Genomic DNA, 21,931 nt, shown 5'->3' with positions numbered 1-21,931 from the left:
CCTAGGCCAGTATCCTTTGTTCCTGTGAAGATGGGCTGGGTTTGTCCCATACATGACCTGATGAGGTGTGAACTGCCACTCTGCTCTTGGAGAGTTTTTGCCTGGGCTTGCTTTAAGCCATGAGGATACCTTTTCAGCCTCATAACTATATACATGAAATTATAACCTATAACATTACTGTAACAACAACATTGCTCAGTGCATCATGAGCCTTCCGAAGACACCCAACATGACAAACCTTTGCACTGAATACCACACAATCATTTTACAAGGATGAACATGGGGGTGCTGGGTGTTCCCCCGAGGTACAGAGCATCACAGCCCCCACTAAGAATCCTGACTACTCAGATGGTGAGTGCATTGTAGTGGATAGGCCTGCTAGCTACACGTGTTTTGCATTTGAAGCAGGCTTGTGTGCTTAAATCGGGGTACAAAATGGAGGGGGGAGATATGATCAATGAAGGCTGTGGCTGGGAAGTGGTAATGGGAGCCAGTCAGGTACAGGTTTGATTTAAGAAAGATGTGTCCTCATAATTTATAGTTTATTGCAGAGAGATGAGGGGAGAAGGGGTAGCAGGCATGCCAACTTTTGCCTTGCTGTCTGTGGCTTATTAAGTGTTGTGACCCTTTCTTCAAATTGTCTAAAAGTTGATCAAGAGCTTTGATCCATAGTCTCGTCTATGCAGGACTTTCTAGCTTCAAAAAAAGTATGCTATTCACCAATAAAATTTCCTAACCCCCACTCACTCTTGCTAAAAATGAAACTATACTTCTACTGAATGGGTTATAGTACCCTTTCTAATGGGGATGTCCATGCTTAGGTTGGACAGGACCTCTACATGAGGCATACTCATACCTTTCAAATTTTGAGGGTTTTGAGCTACAAGCACTATGTATTATAATTGTAAAGTAGTAGTATTACATATTTGCACTCAGGAGTGTGGAAGAATGTCATGTTTCTGACTTTATGTACATATGGCTTCTGAGAGGTGATGTTTCTAAAAATGACATTGCAATGGTGTTACACTGATGCTGCTGTTATATAGTGGTGGGGAGTTAAAAAGTATCCCCCCCCCAACATATTTTTAAAATTGTTATTTTGGACTGTGAAATGTCCACAATCTGAGATCTTGTGGGGTTCAGTGTGATTCCATACATAAAACTCCTTTCTCTAGAAGTCTAGGATATTTAAAATTCTGGGAGAGCCGTGCTCTTTAGTTCTGCATGGAATGGCAGATTTTCTTCATGGTTAGATTTGATTCTCCAAATAACAATTGTATCTGATCATTTCATGGACATTGGAGGGGAAAAAAATGAGAACACATTTTGTGGTGGTTAGATTTGGACCAACATATAAAGCCTTTTTCTTGAAGAGTCTGAAATATTCAGTGAAGTAAAGGAAAAAGTCTTTACCAGAGCCATTCGCTTACTTGATGGGCATGGGCATTCTTCATATATCCAGGACAGAAAAGAGTTAATAAATCTTACTCTGTTTTGGAAGGATGATGTCCGTGAAATGTAAAATAAATGTACTTCTGTTTTTATTACTGTGTTGAAAAGAAAACTAGGACTTGGTTCCTGTTATATGGCTGATAGTTGACATGGCAATCATTTTTTTGTCATGATATTATTTTGCCTTAGTAATTTAAATATGCAAAAAATTACTGTATTTAAAAGACTCTTCTGTAGGGTGACTCTTAATTTAGGAACTTAATACAAAAAAACAATAGGCAGCCAGGAATAATGGCAGAGTAAAATACATATAGCAGTCAAAATATTTGACAAGATTTTAATATTAAGCATTTGTTATCTATCTTTAGTTTTCTTCATTTTTATAAGGTGTCCCATCATGCTGGTTTCTGAATGCCTTCTGTGAAAAATGAACTTGGATACAGAAAGATCTCCTTTTTCCAGCCCAACCGACAGTAACAAGTTTAAAGGTTATTGGTAGGGTGTATGTGTGTGCATGCACGCCTATATACGCACACAATGTGCATAGTCTGAGAAATGCTGATGTGTTTGAGAGAGTTCATGTAATTCTGTATGCAGACCACATTGTGATATTTCATCAGGAAGCGAGTTCAAGAGTCTTGGCCCAGCTAATCTAAAAGTTCTGTCTCCTGAGGATACGAGTCTTCCCCTCTTTTGTTGAAAGCTTAATTTTCTAGTGGAGTGAAGCTGTCATATGAGGTGATCAAAACAGAAAGAGAGGCAATCTCTTGGATAACCAAGGTCAATACCATGCAGGACTTTGAAAATCAATACTGTAGTCTTGAACTGGATTCTGTGTTCAATGGGTAGCTAGTGTAGGGAGCAGTGGATTTTGATGATGTGTTCCCAGTAGCCTGTATTAGTGAGTGGATGAGCCACTGCATTATGGACTAGCTGTAGTTTCCTCAAGACATTGAATTTCATTCCTCGTTCTAAGGAACAGTAGTTGAGCCTGGAGGTAACGAACTACTGGACCACCATGGCCAATCTGTGCCTGAAAGAATCAGGGGTAGTCTTCTAGCCAGCCACAAGTGGAAATGGGTGTTCTTTGCCACCATTGCTATTTGAGTGTCTAAGTGCAGTGCGAAATCTAAAATGACCCCCACGGCTGTGAACTGGTCTAACAGTCTGAGGGCAGATGCCTTCTGGTGGGACCTGTAATAGTGAAGGTGAGCTTTTCAAAACACTTTCTTTTTCTTACCAGCATCACCCCAGTTTTGTCGGAGTTCAGCTTCACCTGCCCTCCAACCAAGTGCTGGCCTTTTGCCAGGCATTTGGAAAGCTGGGGGAGGCTGCTGTTAATGTTGGATAAAAGGGGAGCGTAGAACTGGGTATCATTCACATGCTTCTGGCTGGCACATCAGCCTGTCATGTCTCCCTAATTTCTCCCAGTGGCTTCATGTAAATATTGAATGGGGAGGGAGAGAGATTTGAACCATGCAGGATGCAAGTGAAGGCCTGGTCGTGGATGAACAACTGCCTGTAAGAATTTTTTCATTTTAGTCATCAAGGAACGACCAAGCTATTGCAACACATTGCCATTCACTCCTGCAGCCTCTTGGAAGCAGGGCAGGAGTGTGTACAGTATCAAATGCTGAGACTGAGTCCTGTAGGATGAGGATGTGTGTAATGTTGTTGAAGGACAGGAGGCCATCCAATATAGCAGCAAGTGCTAGATATGTGCAATGGAATGACTGGGAAGCATTCAGGATGTTGGCAGGTGGGGAGATAGCATGGCAGACAGTTCTTGTATATCTTCTCAAGTTAGTTTGCTGAGGAAAGGAAGGTTAGAAACTGGGTGGTAATTTGCAAGAATTCAATGTTGCCAGCTCTTGTGAATGTATTGTAAGTATCACAATGTTTGATGTTTATTCTGAATGCCCCAGCTCCTGGAATGAAAGTCATTGTATGATAATTTCAGCTTTCATTTAAAAAAGAAAGTAAGTTTCAAGTCCTCCTGGTGGTGGAGAAAAACTTGAAAACATTAAGCAAGTGCAACTTGAAGGCTCAAACCAGAGGGCAAATAGAAATAACCCCAAATTTATTTTTTCCAATATCTCTTGATTTTTAAGCCAGTCTCATGTTTTTAGGGCCTGACTTATGATTTTTGAATGCTTCAGGTTGACAGTACTGGGACACTAATGATAAATGCAGATTTCTTTAGTACTGGCTGGACAGTTGCATGTGTTAGAGTGAAGAGCAGCAACACCAAAAGAAATAGTGCTTGAGATACCTCATCCTGAGGTTAGCAGAGTAGAGAATTGCTTTGAAAATAAAAAATTAGATGGAAAATGTAATTTGCTTTATGGTGCAGATTTGAAGAATGTGCTTAGAGTGTAGCCCCCAGCAACAGGAGTGTCTGTCAGCGAAATAAGCCCCCAATCCAGTTTACACCGGTACATCCCTGATTCTGAGCCTCCAATATGTACTAATGAATAATGAGCATCTGCCCAAGGTAAGACATTAATATAATCTGTGTAGACAGCTCCCAGTGTTTTCCATTGTCTATAGATTCAGTAACTACTAACATTCCACTGGAAAGGCCTAAATTAGAAAGAGATAATAAAATGACTGGCAATCAGAGGGAGAAAACATCACAAGGATTATTAATGACTGTAAACACCTTTTACCATCAGTAAACCCTCCTAAGACGTTAGATAATTATAGAATAACCCATCCACAATTCTGAAATATTATTTTTAGGAAATCTTCTGTTTGGTGAGTAATAGTGTAGTAGCAGTGAATGACAAGCCAAAAGGATCATATTATAGCTTGTCACAAAGACATGACAGATAACTTGCCACAGTCACAATGAAAGTCAAATCACAGAAGAGCAGAAGTTTTATTTTTGGCAGTATTACTGTTAATGTCACCTCACTTAATGTATACCTATATTCCCACACACAAACTTAATAAAGTTGAAGTTAAAGTTGCAGGCATGTATCAATGATTTGCAGGAATATTACCTCTCAGACAATCTAATCAAAAATATAAAAAGTTAGAAATCCAGGAAACGCAGTTAAGATAGTACTTCTCAAGCATTGTGAATTTTGCCTCAGGCTCTGCATGATCTGAGGTGAACATCACAAGGTAAAGGGGATACATGGATTTACAGATCGAAGATACAAGTCTAAGAAAAAAGACAATAAGAAGAATTTATCATGCTATTTTCATAAAAGATTGATTAAGACCTAAGGATTTAGAATTTCTTTGGAAAATGTAATGAGAGGACTACAGATAGTAATGATTTCCAATTAACATTTATAACCGAGGTGTTACTTAAACGTAATTTTGGTACAGATAGATTGCAATGGAATGGGCATCATGTTGTTTACATCACCTCTTAATGCTTTGTGTTAATGTATTTACTATGTATGGTACACAACATAAACACATCAAGGGTAGTCATGATCTTATGTGTTATTTTAGGGAAAAGAATTAAGTGAATGTAGTGATTGTCTACGGGACAGCATTGCAACCTACAGATCCTTTATCAACCTCATTTCCATGCCAATGTATCTCAGCCCTGACCCACAGGGCAACAGGTAAGGGTGATAAACTAGTCTAGCCTCAAGGCTGGCTTCTTTGATTGTCTGCTGAAACTACTTATGAGGGTATCAATTAATGTATGTTGTACTGTATTTTGACTTATGGGCACTTCTTTACTAGGAGCTGAATGGAGACCTTCAATTCTTTTGGCATAGGACCCTACACAGCGGTGAGGTGATAATTTTGGATTGCTATTAACCTTGCCTGGACTTGAACATGTGATGAATGATTCTGTAACAGATGAGCAAACCCCCTGAGCCATCCAGTATTCCTACAGTATTCCCTCCTACAGTATAATCCAAGACACTGCACATCACATGAACTGTATAATGTAATGTATTCATTAATGTTTCCAGAAATGAGGGTTGGGTGTTGGTATATTAGGATCAATTCAGAGAAGGTTTTAGTTCACTTGCCAGTAGGTCACGTACTGCTTAGGGGCCTAATCCAAAATCTATTGAAGTCAATGAACACCTAATGGGGCCATAAAACAGCAGATCATTTGAATTATCTACACAATTTTTCTGTTCAGGGGTGACAGACAGCTGCTCAGTGAAAAGTGAAGGTGAGGGAGAATCAGCACATCCAGTTCCATCAGTGAGAATTATTATTACACTGACTTCTAATATAATGTTATAACTGCTGCTTTGGACAGAAAAGTGTATATACACTTTCCACACTGACACACATTCGTTTTTTGCTCTCTCATTTCAGAATTTCCCAAGGTGTGGCAGTTCGCTGAATGTTTGTGCTTTCTCTTGATCATGACATCATACAGTGTGACACCATTGGAAATGTTGGCTTGATCAGGGCTTGAGTCATGCCGGAATGCTCCAGAACACCATTCCGGCTCTCTTTTGGGAACTGTAACAGTGTTCTGGCACTTCTGGTACTATCACTTCTGGAAGTACTAGAAGTGTATTTCGGCACTTTCTTTTTATATAATACCATGAGCCACACCTAATGCAAAACTGTCCACTTGTAAAATATATTAGAGACACTGCCCCCTCTGAATTTCAGCCACTAGTTTACAACCGGTTAGGGGTATTCTCATCTAAAGCTGATCGTCTGACAAATGTGACCAATCCTGAGAGCAGTCTGGGTCACTGAGCAAACATCATTCAAGAAATGTCTTTAGTCCCAGGAAAGAGTACCAATGAAAAAAATCACGAATTTTCTCTCTCTACACATATTCCTGTCCTTAGTGTGAAACAACTTTTCTCTGATGAGATGCAGTTGTGTCCTTCCAGTATGTTTCTTGACACCTTGTTTACATATACAACTCAGAGCCTATGTAACCTACTGCAATTCTTAGGATACAGGCAGAGCTCCCTTCAGAATTCTTAGATTCTTGCTACTTTCTTTATACAGTGCCTAGCACATTTTGGACACTGTACTAATATAAATATTAACACCCCTATTTCCCTGAGAAAATACTGGCAGGAATTGCTGATGCAGTAAAGCAAATCATCTGCCCACTTCCTAGGACTTGTGAGCATTGCCTCAGCAATACTTCTACCTCCACCTGATCTAGCATCAAAGAACCAGGCTAGAATCACCAGCTCGGATGTTCATGTTTGTTCAATGAATTACTACTGGATCGCTAAGCTGGTCTAGCCCATTCATTGCATCTCTATGTGAAATCGAAGGATGTTAATTTTGGCTGGATTCTTGGGGCTGTCCCACCACCATTTACAAGATACTGATAGTATCTGGAGAATATCAGTGGCAGGGAGATGTAATCAGTGCTATTTTTGGCATTGGGAAGTTCTTTCAAAGTTGGTGAATTCAGATATAGCCTTTCTTCCTGTTCTGACAGTCAGATGTCTCCTGACGTTGCACCGATGCACATCTGTTCTCATTCAACCAGAAATTATGGTCTTAATGTTGGGTTTACTGGTTGAGTTTCTATGGTATGTATTAGATAAGAAGTTAGACTAGATTATCATAATGGTCCCTTCTGACCTTAAAATCTACACATCTATGATCATATTTCTCTCCTGATCTTTTCCAGTATAGCATTACTTTTTAAAATTTTCACAAAATTGACTATTTTTTTCTTTACCGTTGACTAAACATAGGCCTTTTGAAAGTGAAAGATTGATAGTGCTGGCGCAGACCACTGCTTTGCAAGCTTCCCCACATATCTCTCAGTGCTCCTCAGTCCTGACCTGCAGCATTCCTCTGTTTCTGTCCTGGGCCTCTCTTAAGTGCAGGCTGCAGAAGGTGGAGAGTTGCATCAACTTGTACAGTAGCTTTTCAATGGGGGTAGTTGTCCACTAGTGAGTGAAAAGAGAATAAGACCACATGCTCATTTTCACTTTGACAATGGAACACAGCCTCCTGAAGGTGAAAGGTTGATATCCGCATTGCCTTAATCCAACACACTATCCACTCCCAAAACCAGACTTTATCCAGAAATAAAACTCATTCATTTAAAACCATTTTTGTCATCTGAATGAAAGCAAAGCAAAGAACTCAAATGAGAGAATTTGCCATGGAGAAGAATCTGTGAATAACAAAGCAGGGGCAAAATAGCAGGCGCAAGAGGAAGAGAAATGAATTTTGGAAAGGATTTTAAAATGTAGGCCCAATCATGCTCCCATTAAATTCTGTGGGAGTTTTGCCATTGACTTCAGTGGCAGTTGGATAAGGTCCTAATTTTGCAATAGCTGAATCTAATGCAGAAGATGATGGCAGTAAGGGAGATTTCTCAACATCTAGTAATCCCACTGTGCTTGAATTTCTGCATGCATGCAAAGCACAAAGAACTTTGTTCTCACTCAAGCACGACCAAATGTCTGGGTCAGTTCCCAGGGCTCAGACCCCAGCACTTCTGTAAAATAGCAGTGAGCTGGAAAGACATTCTGGCTGTTAATATGCAGATGAACACCCAAGCGTCCCACACGTGTGTTTACACACATGTACTGTTTTGTATTAAACAACAGATTTTTGTTTTGTTATATTAGTATTGTTTGGCTGGAAAATGCTCACTGAGAGGTAAGCTTGCTTTTATAGACAGTCTTTGAAGAACGTGGGTGTGTTTGTGCTGGTGTGTGTGTTTTAAAGGAGCTGAGGGGAACAATAAGGTTTTGAAACTTAATTATAGTAAGAAGATAACCTGACGAATGCTACATATAAAATAATAATAATGTTGAATATTATGGAAGGTGCAGCACAGCAGTCAGAGCATTTATAAACAAATATGCTCTTGAATCAGTGTGGAGTATGTTTCATTACCCTTGGGAAAAATCTATGTAAGTGTAAGTCAGGGCTTCAGGTTGGTAAGAAAAAAAATACATTGTGTGTGTGGTGGTGGGGGGAGGTGGAGGAAGCAGCTGTTTGTACAAGATGATCAATGGCATTTCAGTGATGAGTTTAAATTGCAATCTTGATCCTCATATAATCCCATCTGAGTGCGTCTCCGCCTCTGTTTAAAAGTTTAGATTTGGCTGACACCACTTCACAATTTTTTGGGGGGTGGTAACAAGGTGAGATTTGAGAACTGTCAGTCAGATGAGTTTAAATTGAACCAAGCTGACAGTGGTGCGAGGATGACAGCACCTTATTTGATGAAGAGTTCAGTTTGCAGCAGGAGAAGCTGTCCTAGCTGGTTCCTCATGTTTGTGGCTGGCATGGCTAACTCTTGATATAGAAGCAAGCAATTGTCAGATGTGAGAGAAGGGTACCACAAATCAGTCTAATTTACTTTCCCTAACAAGAGTCGTTAGCACTTGTCATGCAGATTCTCTTTGGAAGACTGACTGACTGGCAACCAAAGTAAGTAATAAGAATTAATAAAAACAAAAATAATCTCAAGGTGTTCCAGATTGTCCTAGACTCTTAAGAAAACGAATACCAAATCCAGTGTATATATAAAGAACAGGAATCCTGTTCAACACAGTAACATTTCAAAATGTGGACTTTATACAATAGAGGAAAATAGCCATAAGATCAATACTCTAGTTTTCCAGAGTAATCATTTTTATTAGTCACCTTCTTTTTTAGTTTAAAAATGTTCACCAATGTAAAAAGTGTGCTGCAAATAAATTATATTAATATATATATTTGTGAAGAAAAATATGAACCAAGTGTATATTGCCCCATAATTCATATCACTTTGCCTTTTTCTAGATAGCACTGCTACACTTTGATTTTTCCACTATAGTACTTTTTGTTGACCAAGTCCTCCTTTGGAAAGAGTATTGTCTTTTTGCAAAACACATTTGTGATCAGTTTGTATTGGAGACATTTGAGAATCTGAAAAGAGCAGCTAAAGGAAGAAAAGATGTGACATCCTGGAGAATCCTTAAAATATCAATAGTTTAATGGTTGTTAGAAAGAAATAAAAGCTACATAGGCACCGGCTCTGTGAGTGCTCTGGGACTGGAGCACCCACTGGAAAAAAAACAGTGGGTGATCAGCACCTACTAGTGGCTGCACCGATCAGCTCCTCCTCCTTTCCCCAGTGCCTCCCGCCAGCCAGTGGACCCTGCTGATCAGCTCCTCCCCTCCCTCCCAGCTCCTCCTGCTTGCCACGGATCAGCTATGCTGGGGGCGAGGGGACAGAGCAACGGCAGGGCACACTTGTGGGAGGGGGCAGGGCAGAGGTGGGGCCTTGGGGGAAAGGGTGTTGTGGGGTGGCGGTTGGGGCGGAGCAGGGGTGGAGTACCCCCTGGGGAAATTAGAAAGTTGGCACCTCTGAAAAGCTATACCTGCATCCAGGAGCCGGGGAGTGAACGAACAGCCCATGAGTCAGCTGCTGGGGAAAAATCAGATTCTTTGTAGCAGATAAATATGCGGAATGCAAAACTATTATTTATGTTGCACCCTTTGTTCAAAATACGATCAAATGATTTACAGTGAGAGAAAGAGTAGCGAGAACTTTGTACAGATTTTAATGTGCTGATGTGCATATTAGTAGGAAAGGAAACATGCTGCACTGCAAGTGATTGGATTAAAAGAAGAGAATTGCAATACGAGCATGTAAAGTGCCATTTAAGAGCTAATTATGGTTATTAAATATTAATAGTGTAAAATATTTCTGCAAAATGCATGGTCTTTATTATGGAAGTGTCAGTAGTGAGTCCATAATTTGGGTTATGTAGTGATTTCCACGTAAAGCAGCATTAAAATCCTCCCTTTTTTGTTCATTATACTGTACAGTAAGAAGTTGTAATGGGTGTTTTTCTTGAAAGACTTGGCAACATTTTTGGTGGGCAGGTGAGGAATGGAGTTTGTCAATTGTAGAAAAAAAATTGTGATTCTTTATTTATAGTATATGTGCCTTGATATCATGGTGATGGGCACAATGGAAATTCCTTGTTAGCGATGCAATTTTTCTTTTATCTAGACACTAACTTAACTTGACCGCTGTTATTAATGACCTGTTGTCAGGTGTTATATCCTTTCTATTTTGTTGTTTTATTTAGTGTTTGTGGGGTTTATATAGTTGATGGGTTTATATACGTTGATTCCTTTGGAAGCATTTCAATAATCTACTGAATGTAAAGCAAGGAAATCCTGTGATTTTTGTCATTTTCTTATGAATAGTATTGACACTAAAAGATGCTTCTTCCCCAGGGTGACATTAGAAGAGCATTAATCAAGCAATGGTTTACCTTTACAATATGTCCTGGAAGTGCCACGGTAGTGAGCTGTCTGTATGGAATTATGTTATCACCAGCTCCCTTCAGGTCTTTGAACATCCCTGAGATTTAATGTTTCCCCAAATTTCCAAACTTATTTGGCCTATTTTCTTAAAATAATCATTCTTATGCCTTTTGCTACTTGAGCCTTTGTGTAGTAACGTTACTGAGCAACTAGTCTAGTAATGATCACAGAGGAGGGCCTATACAGAAACCTACATTTTTGTCAATTCTTTGGGCTATGTAGGATAGAAACTGAATCCAAAGAGCTTTCTGACTTTGTCACCGAGCAACCATACACCTTGTTTTGTTCACTTCCAGATACAAAAATGTCCTTAGGCATATTCCTCACTGGCTGAGTCATGCATTTGCTAAAATCTGTGGACATTGCTGGACATCAGTATCAGACCTTGTCAAGATTCATAGCACTGAGTCATTGCTTTGGGTCTGAAATACTAATTCATGATGTTAGTAGGACTGTCATCTTCGATGCTCCAGTGACGAGAGGGTTGGCGGGGGGGAGGACTGTTCTCAGAACTGAGTGGTCTGTGGAGCCATGTTATTACTGGATCTGTGGTCATCACATCTGGCAGGCTTTCTTCGAGGGATGCAAGAAGTGGGTATTGCTTTGCTGACCTGCCCAAGGTAAGTATTCTGATATTAGGCACAATGATGCAGCGAGGATGAATCTGAATGTAAAATATGTAAAACCAAAATAAGTTCTCATATACTTTCTTTAGTTTGTGATGCAATAAGTTTGAATTGTCTCATGCTTCAGCATTCACCAGAGGCCTAAGGAGAGCAAAAGGGGAGGGTGGATATTGATCCTGAGTCTAGTGGTAAGAGCATGTTACTGGAAGTCAGGACTCCTGGGTTCTGGTGCTTTAATGAGGAAGCACTGTTTGGAGCCTGCTCACTGACACCAGGGAATTGGTATGAAGCACAAACCACATTGCAGAATTCTTTGTGCACAATTTAAGAGTGAGAACATAGCATATAATGGGTTTTACTGTAGCACTTAGGCAGTTGTTGTCTTTCTATTTACAGCATATGTGAACATTTTAAAGAGGAGATACTAGATGTGCAAGGTGGACAGAGAGTTAAATATTACTGGGAGGGGCATGTACTGATGTCTCCCTGCCCTAGTGCAGTAACTCCCAGCTGGGGGGCTTTGTTGAGGTGGAGTTTCCACGTATCTGTTGCCCTGGGAAAGGGTCATTTGTCAGAGTAAGTAATAAGAGGGTTGTTCCCCTTCCCTTTCTCACCATCTGCTTCTTTTGCCTCTCCTCAGGAGAGAGGAAAAGTTAGTCTCTTGATCATCCAAGCTTTATTTACATCAAACATGCTTTTCTGAATTGTGAGTAATCCACAGATAAGGAAATATAAAGGGTCCAAACATGGGAATGCAGCTCATAAGTCAATACATTTCTGAAAAGGAGGAAGATGAGAGGATGACTTTAGGAGACGTAAATAGCACATGAGAAAGACATAAAAATTGATGGCTGGATCCATTCCTTAATATGCTTTTATATGTGATTCAATCAGTGGAAGAGGCAAGAAGGAAAATGCATTATAGCAGCAGTGCTATAACTGTAAATCACTTCAGAATCACAGAGCATGACAAGCTGAGAAGGCTAATGGTGTCTCCAAGAAAGAATTCATTGCAGAAAAGAGAGCAAGATTGGGGGGAAAAAACCCTAAGACCAAAAGTGAGTACAATCTCTAGGGTTTTACTTGCTAGTAGGGTAACTAACATGAGATCCTTTGCATTAAATGATGGTGCTAAGCGTCTGCTGAGCCACAAATCATTTGAGTGTTTGTGAACATTTCTATGGCTTCTAATTGTGTGGTTAAAACTTGCATAATGCCTACATGGAATTTCTTTGTAAATCTCCTGTCGGGAAAATGTTCGCATTGTGCCTTCCTCAGAGATTTACTGTAAAGCTCTCAAAATCTCACTGATGTCACTGATTTTTATGAAAGGAGCAAAAATAAACTGTTTGGCCATAGATATTTTAAGATGAGCAGCCAAATTAGAAGTAAGGATAGGAACAAATAAGTGACTGTAAAACTGAGGGGGAAATCTAACATGCTCTAACAAGCAAGCAAATAGGTGGTCATGAAGGACAGGGAATGAGGAGAAACAGTAATGAAGGAACATGGAAGCATCAATGACATGTTATTAACAATACAGCTACAGCTCTGGTTTGAAAAGCAAATACTTGGGGGTAAGATATAAATTTGATAGATCTTATAGACCAACCTATTTATTACAACCATTGCGTTTCATGGCTTTTTTAATATGGCGTATGTAAGGCTAAGATTTAGTCATGGGTATTTTTAGTAAAAGTCATAGACAGGTAACAGGCAATAAACAAAAATTTACTGCCCATGACCTGTCCATGACTTTTACTATAAATACCCCTGACTAAACCTTAGCTACTCCTTGGTCCCCGGGGTGCTGCTGCCCGGGGAGGCCATTGGGGCCAACAGCTGGCCCCTGCTCCAGCGGTAGAGGCTGACTGCCCCTGACTGGCTGCTGCTCTGGCAGCCCCTGTGGTCAGCGGCACTGGCCGCTACCGCTGGCCCCGGGGCCATCCAAGCATCCAGCGCCTGGCCCGAGCCCGACCCCCTCCTGCACCCCGCACCCCAACCCCCTGCCCTGAGCCCCCTCCTGCACCCCAACCCCCTGCCCTGAGCACCCTGCCGCACCCCTCCTGCACCCCAACCCCCTGCCCTGAGCCCCCTCCCACACCCCGCACTCCATCCCACACCCCAACCCCCCGCCCCAGCCCTGTATGCAATTTCCCCATCCAGATGTGGCCCTCGGGACAAAAAGTTTGCCCACCCCTGTTTTAGTATCTTCTCTGGTGGCTCAACATCTTCCTCTTTCGGAGGTGGTGTAAAGAAACCGGTTTAAAGGACCCTTTAAGTCGAAAGAAAGGGCTTCGTTGTGTGGACGTGTCCAGGCTTAATTCGGTTTAACGCTGCTAAAGTCGACCTAAACCCGTAGTGTAGACCAGGCCTAAGTGACTTTCAGAGTTCCATCTTTAGTTACCCAGACTCCATGGGGATAGGTAGGTTTCCCCCTGCACTTTTCTGTATGCTCAGCCCTTGCTAAAAACAGCTGCTCCCACAGTTTGTGCTACCACCTTTATGATGACATCTTGCAAATCTACTGTACTGCTTCACTTCTGACCTCTCAAACTCCGTCTAATCTTGCATGTCTACCTGCCTTTCAATTGATTCACTGTGGATACTCCTCCACCATCTCACTTCTTGATATTGCTAAAATCAATCCCTCCTTCATTTCAACAACCTAAAACCCTAAACCACGCCTAAGTTATCTCTTGTCTTGACTGCTGTAACCTCCCACTTTCTGGCCTTTTTGTCTTTTACCTCTCCAGTCTATCCAAAAAATGCTGCCGCTCTAATCTTCCTCTACTGCCTCCAACTTTATTCCCACTCCTCTCATCACTTCACTGTCTTCCTCTTCCTTTCCGCATCCAGTGTTCTTTGTCTTCAGCTTTAAGTAATTTCCAAACACAGCCCCTTGCCACATTTAATTTCTTCCTATGCCCCATCTAGGTCCCTTTGCTGTCCCCACTATTTTTTTCCCCTCCCAATTGTCACCTTTTCCCAATCTTGGCAGACCAGCTAAATGCCCAATCCCTTCCTGGTTTGTATTGTGTCTGTTCAAGATAGACTATAATTTCCTTGAGGTGTGGAGCTGTATTACCTATGTGCACCACCATCCCCGTCCCCAATTGGACTTCTATAAACAATAATTTTGTAAAAGGTGTTCTGCCTAAGAAGCAGTTTCTGGCTTATGAATAATAAAATTTACAGGACTTTGACCCTAGATATTAGTTTGTGATACCAATGAAAACTGGCATATTTTGGCTTGCAGTAGGGCCCTAGGTTACCCATTTGGCTGTGGACTCTTCCCAGCATTAGGGAAATGCAGTGGAATCTGGTTTTGAGTATTGAGACTGTTGATTATAAGGCGTGTAAATTATGTTTATGTGGATTTGTTAGGTGCCTGACAGAAAGTTAGCCATACGTTTAGAGACTGGTGTTTTCTATTTCAGTAGCTTGCATTATTACTACTCTATCTTTGCTCCTGATGAATAGCATGTGGCTCTTTGTAAGAGACATGCTTTTCAGTTAACTGGATCATCATCATCCTCCCTCGTAACCTAAAAACAAAATGATTTGAAATCCACACTACACCTAGTATTGGCTCTAAATAGCCCTATGAATTTTGTGAGTTTTGAATTTGAATTAGGGGTCCTGAATATACTTCATTTTTGGCTAACTGCTGTGCTAGTTAGGGTTACCATATTTTAAAATAACAAAAAGAGGACACTCCAAGGGGCCCCGCCCCCACCCCAACTCCACCCCTTTCCCAAAGTCCCCTCCCCTGAACACTCTGCCCCTCTGCTCCTCCCCCTCTCCTGCTTCCCGTGAATCAAATGTTCGCGGGAAGCCTGAAACAGGCAGGCAGCAGGTAAGCTGAAGCTGGGGCTGGGTCATGGGGGGGCGCGAGGAGGCGTGGCCCAGTCCGGCCATTCGGCTCCGGCCCGGCTCGGGCCCTGGGGCGCCGGCCCCGGCAGCTCCAGTTCGGCTTGGGCCCCGGGGCACCAGCCCTGCTTCCGGCCGAGCGTGCTGGCCCCGGCCTGCCCCGGTGGCTCCAGCTCGGCTCGGGGCATGGGCATTGGCCCCGGCCGAGCGGCTCCGGCAGCTCCGGCCCGGCTTGGGGTGCCAGCCCCGGTTCCAGCCGAGCGCGCACGCCCTGGCCCTGGCAGCTCCAGCTCGACTCGGGGCACGGGCACTGGGCGGCTCTGGTCCGGCTCGGCTCGGACCCCGGGGCACCGGCCCTGGTTCCGGCTGAGCGCGCTGACCCTGTCCGAGCGGCTCCGGCCCGCCCCCGCCCTGGCAGCTCAAGCTCGGCTCAGGCCCCGGGGCACGGGCACCAGCCCCAGCCGAGCGGCTCTGGCCCCCGCGACTCCAGCTCGGATCGGGCCCTGGGGCACTGGCCCCAGCACTGGCCCCGGTGGCTCCGGCGCCGGTGGCTCCAGCCTGGATCCAAGCCCCATGACCCCTCCCTATTTTCCCAGACATGTCCGTTTTTTTGGAATTTCCCCCCAGACTGGGATTTGAGGACCAAAAAGCTGGACGTGTCCAGGAAAATCTGGACGTATGGTAACCCTATGCCAGTGCTCTTTGTCTGCCTTAAGATCTGCACAGTGCTGTGCTCTGTGTTAGCAATGGCTGCAAGTGTGGACAGATAAATGAATGCAAGGAATTCTGTGCAAAAGCAAATTTACAATATGTGTAACACCAGATGAATTTGGAGATGGAAGAAATTTTCAGGGGCAAATTTATTTAAATATACTTTGTGGTTAAATTATGAGAAACAAAGTGAGCATGTCAATAAAGGAGGCAGTAGAGAGAGTACTTTTGTGAATGAGTGGGAATGCTGGGGAAGATCTGACTCACAAATAATCTCCCTGGAGTACTTTACAAAAGGATGCATTCTCTACAGTGCATTGTCTCTGGATTATTTCTAGCATCACCGTGGTATGAAGCTGGCACCTATACGAGACCATAATTCTATCTGTATCCTTGATGCCAATGTGGTTGAAGTGGAAACAAGAGAGAAGGTGGGAGGATACAATAAAAGTGTGTTATAGCCAAATCCTGTATGTTGCATGTAGAAATGCAATAGTTACACCTGTAGGATGCGCGATTGTTTTTTCCATAGCCCTCCTCTGATCTGAAGAAAATTCAAGAACATTTCAGAGGTTCAGTGATGAGTGGCTGCAGTGTTTCAGTTTGCAAAATGTTGCTGATGGCAGTTTTGTTTTCTAATCACTAGGTCCAGAAGATGGCATAGTAATAAATTAACCTTCCAGCGAGCTGGGGTCCTTTTTCGCCTCTGCATGCAATGTTTGGACTGATCTGAAGCTTTCGTTTTGGACTGAAGGGACTTGTCCACTGCTTGCCCTGGAAACCTTTCTCTCCTAATTCATGAGCCAGCAGGATGCGGTCGCTGTGCTTTCAGAACGCCTTCTCATAGCTGCGTACAAAGGCCAAGTGGATAATGTGGTGCAGCTTATCAACAAGGGTGCCAAGGTAGCAGTTACCAAGGTAACAAGAGAAAAACTCTTTACAAATTCCCTGGGAACTAGTGTAAATCCTAAACCATTGTCTGTGATAATGTTCTTGTTACTTTACAAATTTAAACATATTTGGGAGGGCGGGGATTAAAAGTGTTTTGATTTTTCTTTAAATCTGCATTTATTAGCCAGCATTAACATGAAATAATACATTTATTTTCCTTCTCTGCTTCCAAGAAGGGAAAAATACAGAGCATCACTGCATATGTGCTGTGCTGTATGCCTGTGCAATGACATTTTTAAAATGTACTTTGACTTTTGAGGAATGAACATGCTTTTGAAATTCATCACCATAGAGAAAAAATTGGTGGGGAAGGGAGATCTTGAGGCTTTGCAAAAAGCTCAGGGTATCTTTAAGAGGGGAAGGAATAAAAGCTACCTGTTCTTGTAAGATAAAGGTACGTGAGCTGTAATCATGTACTGTTTCGTAAGAGAAAGGTCCTTTGATATAATGGGCTAAATTCTGGCTGCACTTAATGTGCAATTCCAAGGCTGAGGATTATAAACTTCATTTTCTATTCCAGGGTTGGAAATTCAGGATTTGGCCCATTGTATCAAAGGACTTATAACAACATTTATAATAAGATTTTAAAAAGAGTGCAATTGAAATGAACCTACTGCAAGCTCTAACTATGTTATAAATAATAATTGCAAATAATGCAAGTGACCTATGAAAAATTGCTCAGTCTGAGAGCTAAAGATGGAAGAGTTTGAATCTGAACACAAATAAGCCTGAAATGATTTTTCTCAATATTCTGTTAATCAAATCTGAATGTGAGAGGAATACTAATGAAAATGATGTTTTCTCCCTCACTCCTTTTTAATTTTATTTAATTTTTTTTTAACCACAAAAACTTGGAGTGCTCCCATCCTCCTCTGAAGTTTCCTAGTGGTCACCATATAAATCACAAGCCAAAATTCTCTGTGAAAAAGTGTCATTAACATTTAAAAGAAAAACATTTCTAGTAACTGAAGAGAAGACATAAAACCAACCCTTCAAGGTTTTTACCTCACACCTAGTGATGTGTGAGGGAATGTTTTATCTGAATAGGTCAGTGGCTGCCTGTGAAGGAGCTGACTGCATCTCCCACCCCAGCAACTAATTTTGTATATAGTTGATTGTCACTGGAACCTGCTTTGCTTGCTAATGAAGCTTGCAGCCAGCTTTCTACTGCCTAGTCACAAGGCTAGTTAGGATGTTGCAGGACTGAGTGCAAGGCAGGGAGCCATGAGAGAGGAAGAGAGCAGGAATCGGTGGGTGAGAGAGGGAATGTGATAGAGTGAGAGATGAAAAGGCTGGTCTGTGGTCTGCGACAGAATTTTAAAACTAAAAAAATTAGTTGGGGAGATGGAAGTGGGTAAGGTTAGACCTGCAAGGTATGTCAGATCTGGGACAGGCTTATTATTTGGCAAAATGCTGCCCTGGGGCATATTTAGTTTTAATTACATTCATGTATCAGTTGAGAACACAAAATTTGACTGTGAATATTAGCCTCCACAACACAGCTCTAAGGGCTGTCAGTAGGTTTTAAATGGAAAATGTGAATACGTTAAATAAGGTGCAAAAATAGATTAAAATTAATCTATCAATGACACCTGCTTTCTGAAAAGCTCCCTTTGCCATGTTTGGATCATAGTTATTTATTTTTAAAGCCAGAGTGCCCTGTTGGAAAATCAATTTTACAGGGTTTTTCCTGTTTATTTACCATAACAGATGGCCCTCTTTGATATGGTGACACTGAATGCATAGGCCATAGTCATAGTGAATGTGAAAAGCTGTAGTAAAATTCTTACTTTGACTGTTGTCCAAGCATCTCTACTTGCCATGATCTGTCTAAAGAAAGATATTTGAATGATGGTGGGATTTTTAATAAGAGGACTCAACTTTGGATCTGTAAGGGGCTCTGACAGTAAGGAAAGGATTAAAGGAATAGCAGGCACACTACACATTCTCATCCCCACTATAATTTTGAATGCTGGTTCCACATAGTGTCAACTGCAAAATCCAGTGCTCTGCATTATGGTTTCCAGCATAACCATGGAGCTGATTTAACTACTCCATGAAATTAGTTAATGTAAACTATGGTTCTAATGTGAGATCAGTGGATAAAGACTTGTTACAAATATAGTTTAACTTTGAATTATTGACAATTTCCGTGTGTGACAATGACTGCAACAGAAGTGCAAATTATGACCTGACCCTGAATATAGGATTGATTTATTACTGAATATTCGTAATGTTGCTAAAATCTGTTAGATGTCTCAGTCCACCAAAGAAATTCAGTTTGTTTTGGAGTACAAGTTCAGGTGGATTCTAGAGCTATGTAAAACTCAGCAAATTTCATTTGCAGGGGATCATATACATTTTAGATCCATGTGGCTTCATATCCTCCCCATTTTATTCGTTTTCCACATTTGAATGGGCCTAGAATCTCAAAGCGAAACTCAGTCAACCATAAAGTGTTGATTTTGCAACAAAACCAAGGTGCAAATTCCTAAATCAGCCCAGGTTCACAGGAAAGATCTGTGAACTTAGTATGAGTTTGGAGTTCATAACAAATTATGAAGCATGGTGAGTTTCACATGGCATGAGTTACAATGTTAACTTTAGTTGGTGTTTAGTGTTTATCCCAAGTGGCACATCACTCCATAACTATTAGTGATTTACATTTTTCAAACTTGCGTAACAATAATCATAAAATTTAATAGCCGATTGCTCTAGTAAGACTGAAACACGGATTCTCTCTCTCTTCTTCCTCCCTAACACAAAAGTCTTTACAAAATTAACCATAAATAAAGATCTGTTTATTCACATCTGTATTTTATGCCTGATCTATAGGCTACACTCTTTTATTTACATTCATCAATTTTTGCTGTCAGAGTTGACATTACATTCTATAAGATTTACCCTTAAAGGAAATCACAATCCGGGGCCCTGATCTTGTCATCTTACCCAGGAAAAATTCCTGTTGACGTCAACAAGAATTTTCTTGGAATAAGAAGTCAGAAGCAGACCCTGAGTTTGGAGGAAAAGGAAAAGTTCTGTAGCACTTTAGGACATGAAACAGATTGCAAATGTGTGCTGGCAAGTGTAGCTGACTTCACAAAACACTGTGCAGAACTATGCATGCCTGAAGTAGCTGGGCTCTAGAGCAAGCTCTTTGTCTAGAAATTCTTTATAGTTCTTTATCCTCACTTGATTTATTGGGCACTCGTCAAGTAAAAGTGAGACTTGTTTACCTTTCAAAACCAAGTCATTTAAAATGCTGGCTAACTGGCATGCCAATCCAATTTTCTTATCCTAAAAATGAAAGGTCACATGATGTGTTCATTGCTGCTTCAGTAAACAAGAGTTTTACTGCAAAATGCTGTTTTCATTTAGAGCTCTATGTCTATATGTAAAGTGCTGTTTGCATTGGCTAGATGTTTGCATAGTATGAATAAAACTAAAGAAAAAATTCAATATCATTTTCATAATGCTGAAATGCACACTTCAGTGTTTGTTCAAAGATTTATTTACTTTTTGTTTTAGTCAGATTAGTAATTGAGTGTGTTCAGCTGAGACTGTCAATTTCCATTGAAGTCCATAGGAGCTGCATGCATACAGCACCTCCACTGAAGTCAATAAGAGTTGAGGGCACTCGGACTCTTTTCAGGTTTTATATTTAAAATATAATAGGGACAGCCTGAGCCATATGTTCCTCCCCTTTTTCTACTTCCCTGGTCTTCGTTACCTGTTACTGTGGCTCTTCACTGATGTACTGTAAATGGTGCTTTCGAAGTGCTGTGGTTTGGATATTTCTGCAACTATGCAGTAGTAATTATTGTGCTGTGTTTTTTCAAAAATATTCAGTTAAAATAAACTGTAAAACCTTCCTGTGACAGGTTTGGGCCCTTTGGGATATCACCTGATGTGCTGGGGTTTAACTGAGTCAGCCTATTCTGCCAGCCTGGGTACCCTTTACCTGGCCTTGTTGGGTTAGGCTCACAAGCCTCTTCCAGCCAAACACACAGGCAGGGCCACGCCTAGGTGCAGAGAGAGACAGAGATCTGTTCTGGAAAGATTCAGCCTTAGGGGCTCGCCCCAACACTCTGATGCCACTCCTTTTAAGGGGTACAAACCCAAAGGTTATGAAATTTCCCCCCTCCCTCAATGTGGAAGGAGATATGCACAACTTCTTGCCCCCCCCATTAAAAATTACAAAAACTGGGTTTAATAACAATTTTTTTTTTAACTACAAAAGTGAATATAAGAGATAACAGACAGAACAAAGCATATTACTGCCCAAATAAAGCAAAATACGCAAGCTAGGCTCAATATACTTAAGAAACAGGTTAAAAATGTAATTTCTTATCTTAAATGTTATTTTAGGCAGGTTGCAAAATTTCTGTAGTTCAGAGTTCCAGTTATATTTCTTTTCAGACTGGACCCCTGTCTCAGTCTGGACTCACCCCCTGCCTTCCTTTCAGTTGGCTTTAGCAGTCTTTCTTGGGCAGACAGGCCATGAAGAGGAGGAGCCCCCTTTGCCTTCTTCCCCCTCCCCCTTTATATAGGATTTACATAAGGTGGGAATTGTTTGTTTCCCAAACTTGACCCCCCCCGCCCTTCCCTTCCAGTGGAAAGTTACAAGACGTTCCAGGTAACGTTTGGTAGCAAGTGACAAGACCACCCGAACTAGTAGTGTCACAGCGTCCATGAGTCAGTGGCAGTATGGAGCATCGGCAGGAAGGCCCAAGTCTTTTCACAGTCTATTGTCCTCGCTGATGGGCCATGCGCCCTGTCTGGCTTTTCCATTGTTGTACCTGAAGTGTTAGCAGTGGGCATCACCCAAAGTAGCATAGTTGAAATACAGATACATAGTCAATATTCCTAACTTCAGATACAGAAATGATAAAGGAATACAAATTGGATAATCACATTCAGTAAGTCATAACCTTTCCAAGGATATCTCATGTGAGCTATCTTGCATAAAGTATATCTCAGTTATGTCATATTCAGATCATAAGCATATTTTCATAAAGAATATGGAGTGAAACGTCACACTACCATTCTCATTTTAC

The 21,931-nt window shown here is 41.5% G+C and overlaps 1 protein-coding gene across 5 annotated transcripts in view; it reads left to right on the top strand.

The window, feature by feature from the left end:
• ANKRD6 (ankyrin repeat domain 6) overlaps positions 1–21,931 on the top strand; it is a 166,536-nt gene that overhangs the window by 96,680 nt on the left and 47,925 nt on the right. For 3 of the 5 annotated variants that reach the window (XM_054021606.1, XM_054021601.1, XM_054021604.1), the window contains exon 2: positions 16,570–16,841. In XM_054021606.1, the coding sequence (XP_053877581.1) occupies positions 16,722–16,841 (120 nt within the window). In that variant the 5' untranslated portion in view covers positions 16,570–16,721. Of the gene's footprint in view, positions 1–4,920; positions 5,037–16,181; positions 16,355–16,569; positions 16,842–21,931 lie in introns of those variants that run through there. The other 2 variants (XM_054021602.1, XM_054021603.1) reach the window with 2 other exon arrangements.

Source organism: Malaclemys terrapin, chromosome 3 (genome assembly GCF_027887155.1).
Source record: "Malaclemys terrapin pileata isolate rMalTer1 chromosome 3, rMalTer1.hap1, whole genome shotgun sequence".
Taxonomy (NCBI): Eukaryota; Metazoa; Chordata; order Testudines; family Emydidae; genus Malaclemys; species Malaclemys terrapin.
This window is presented reverse-complemented; position numbering and strand designations above follow the sequence as displayed.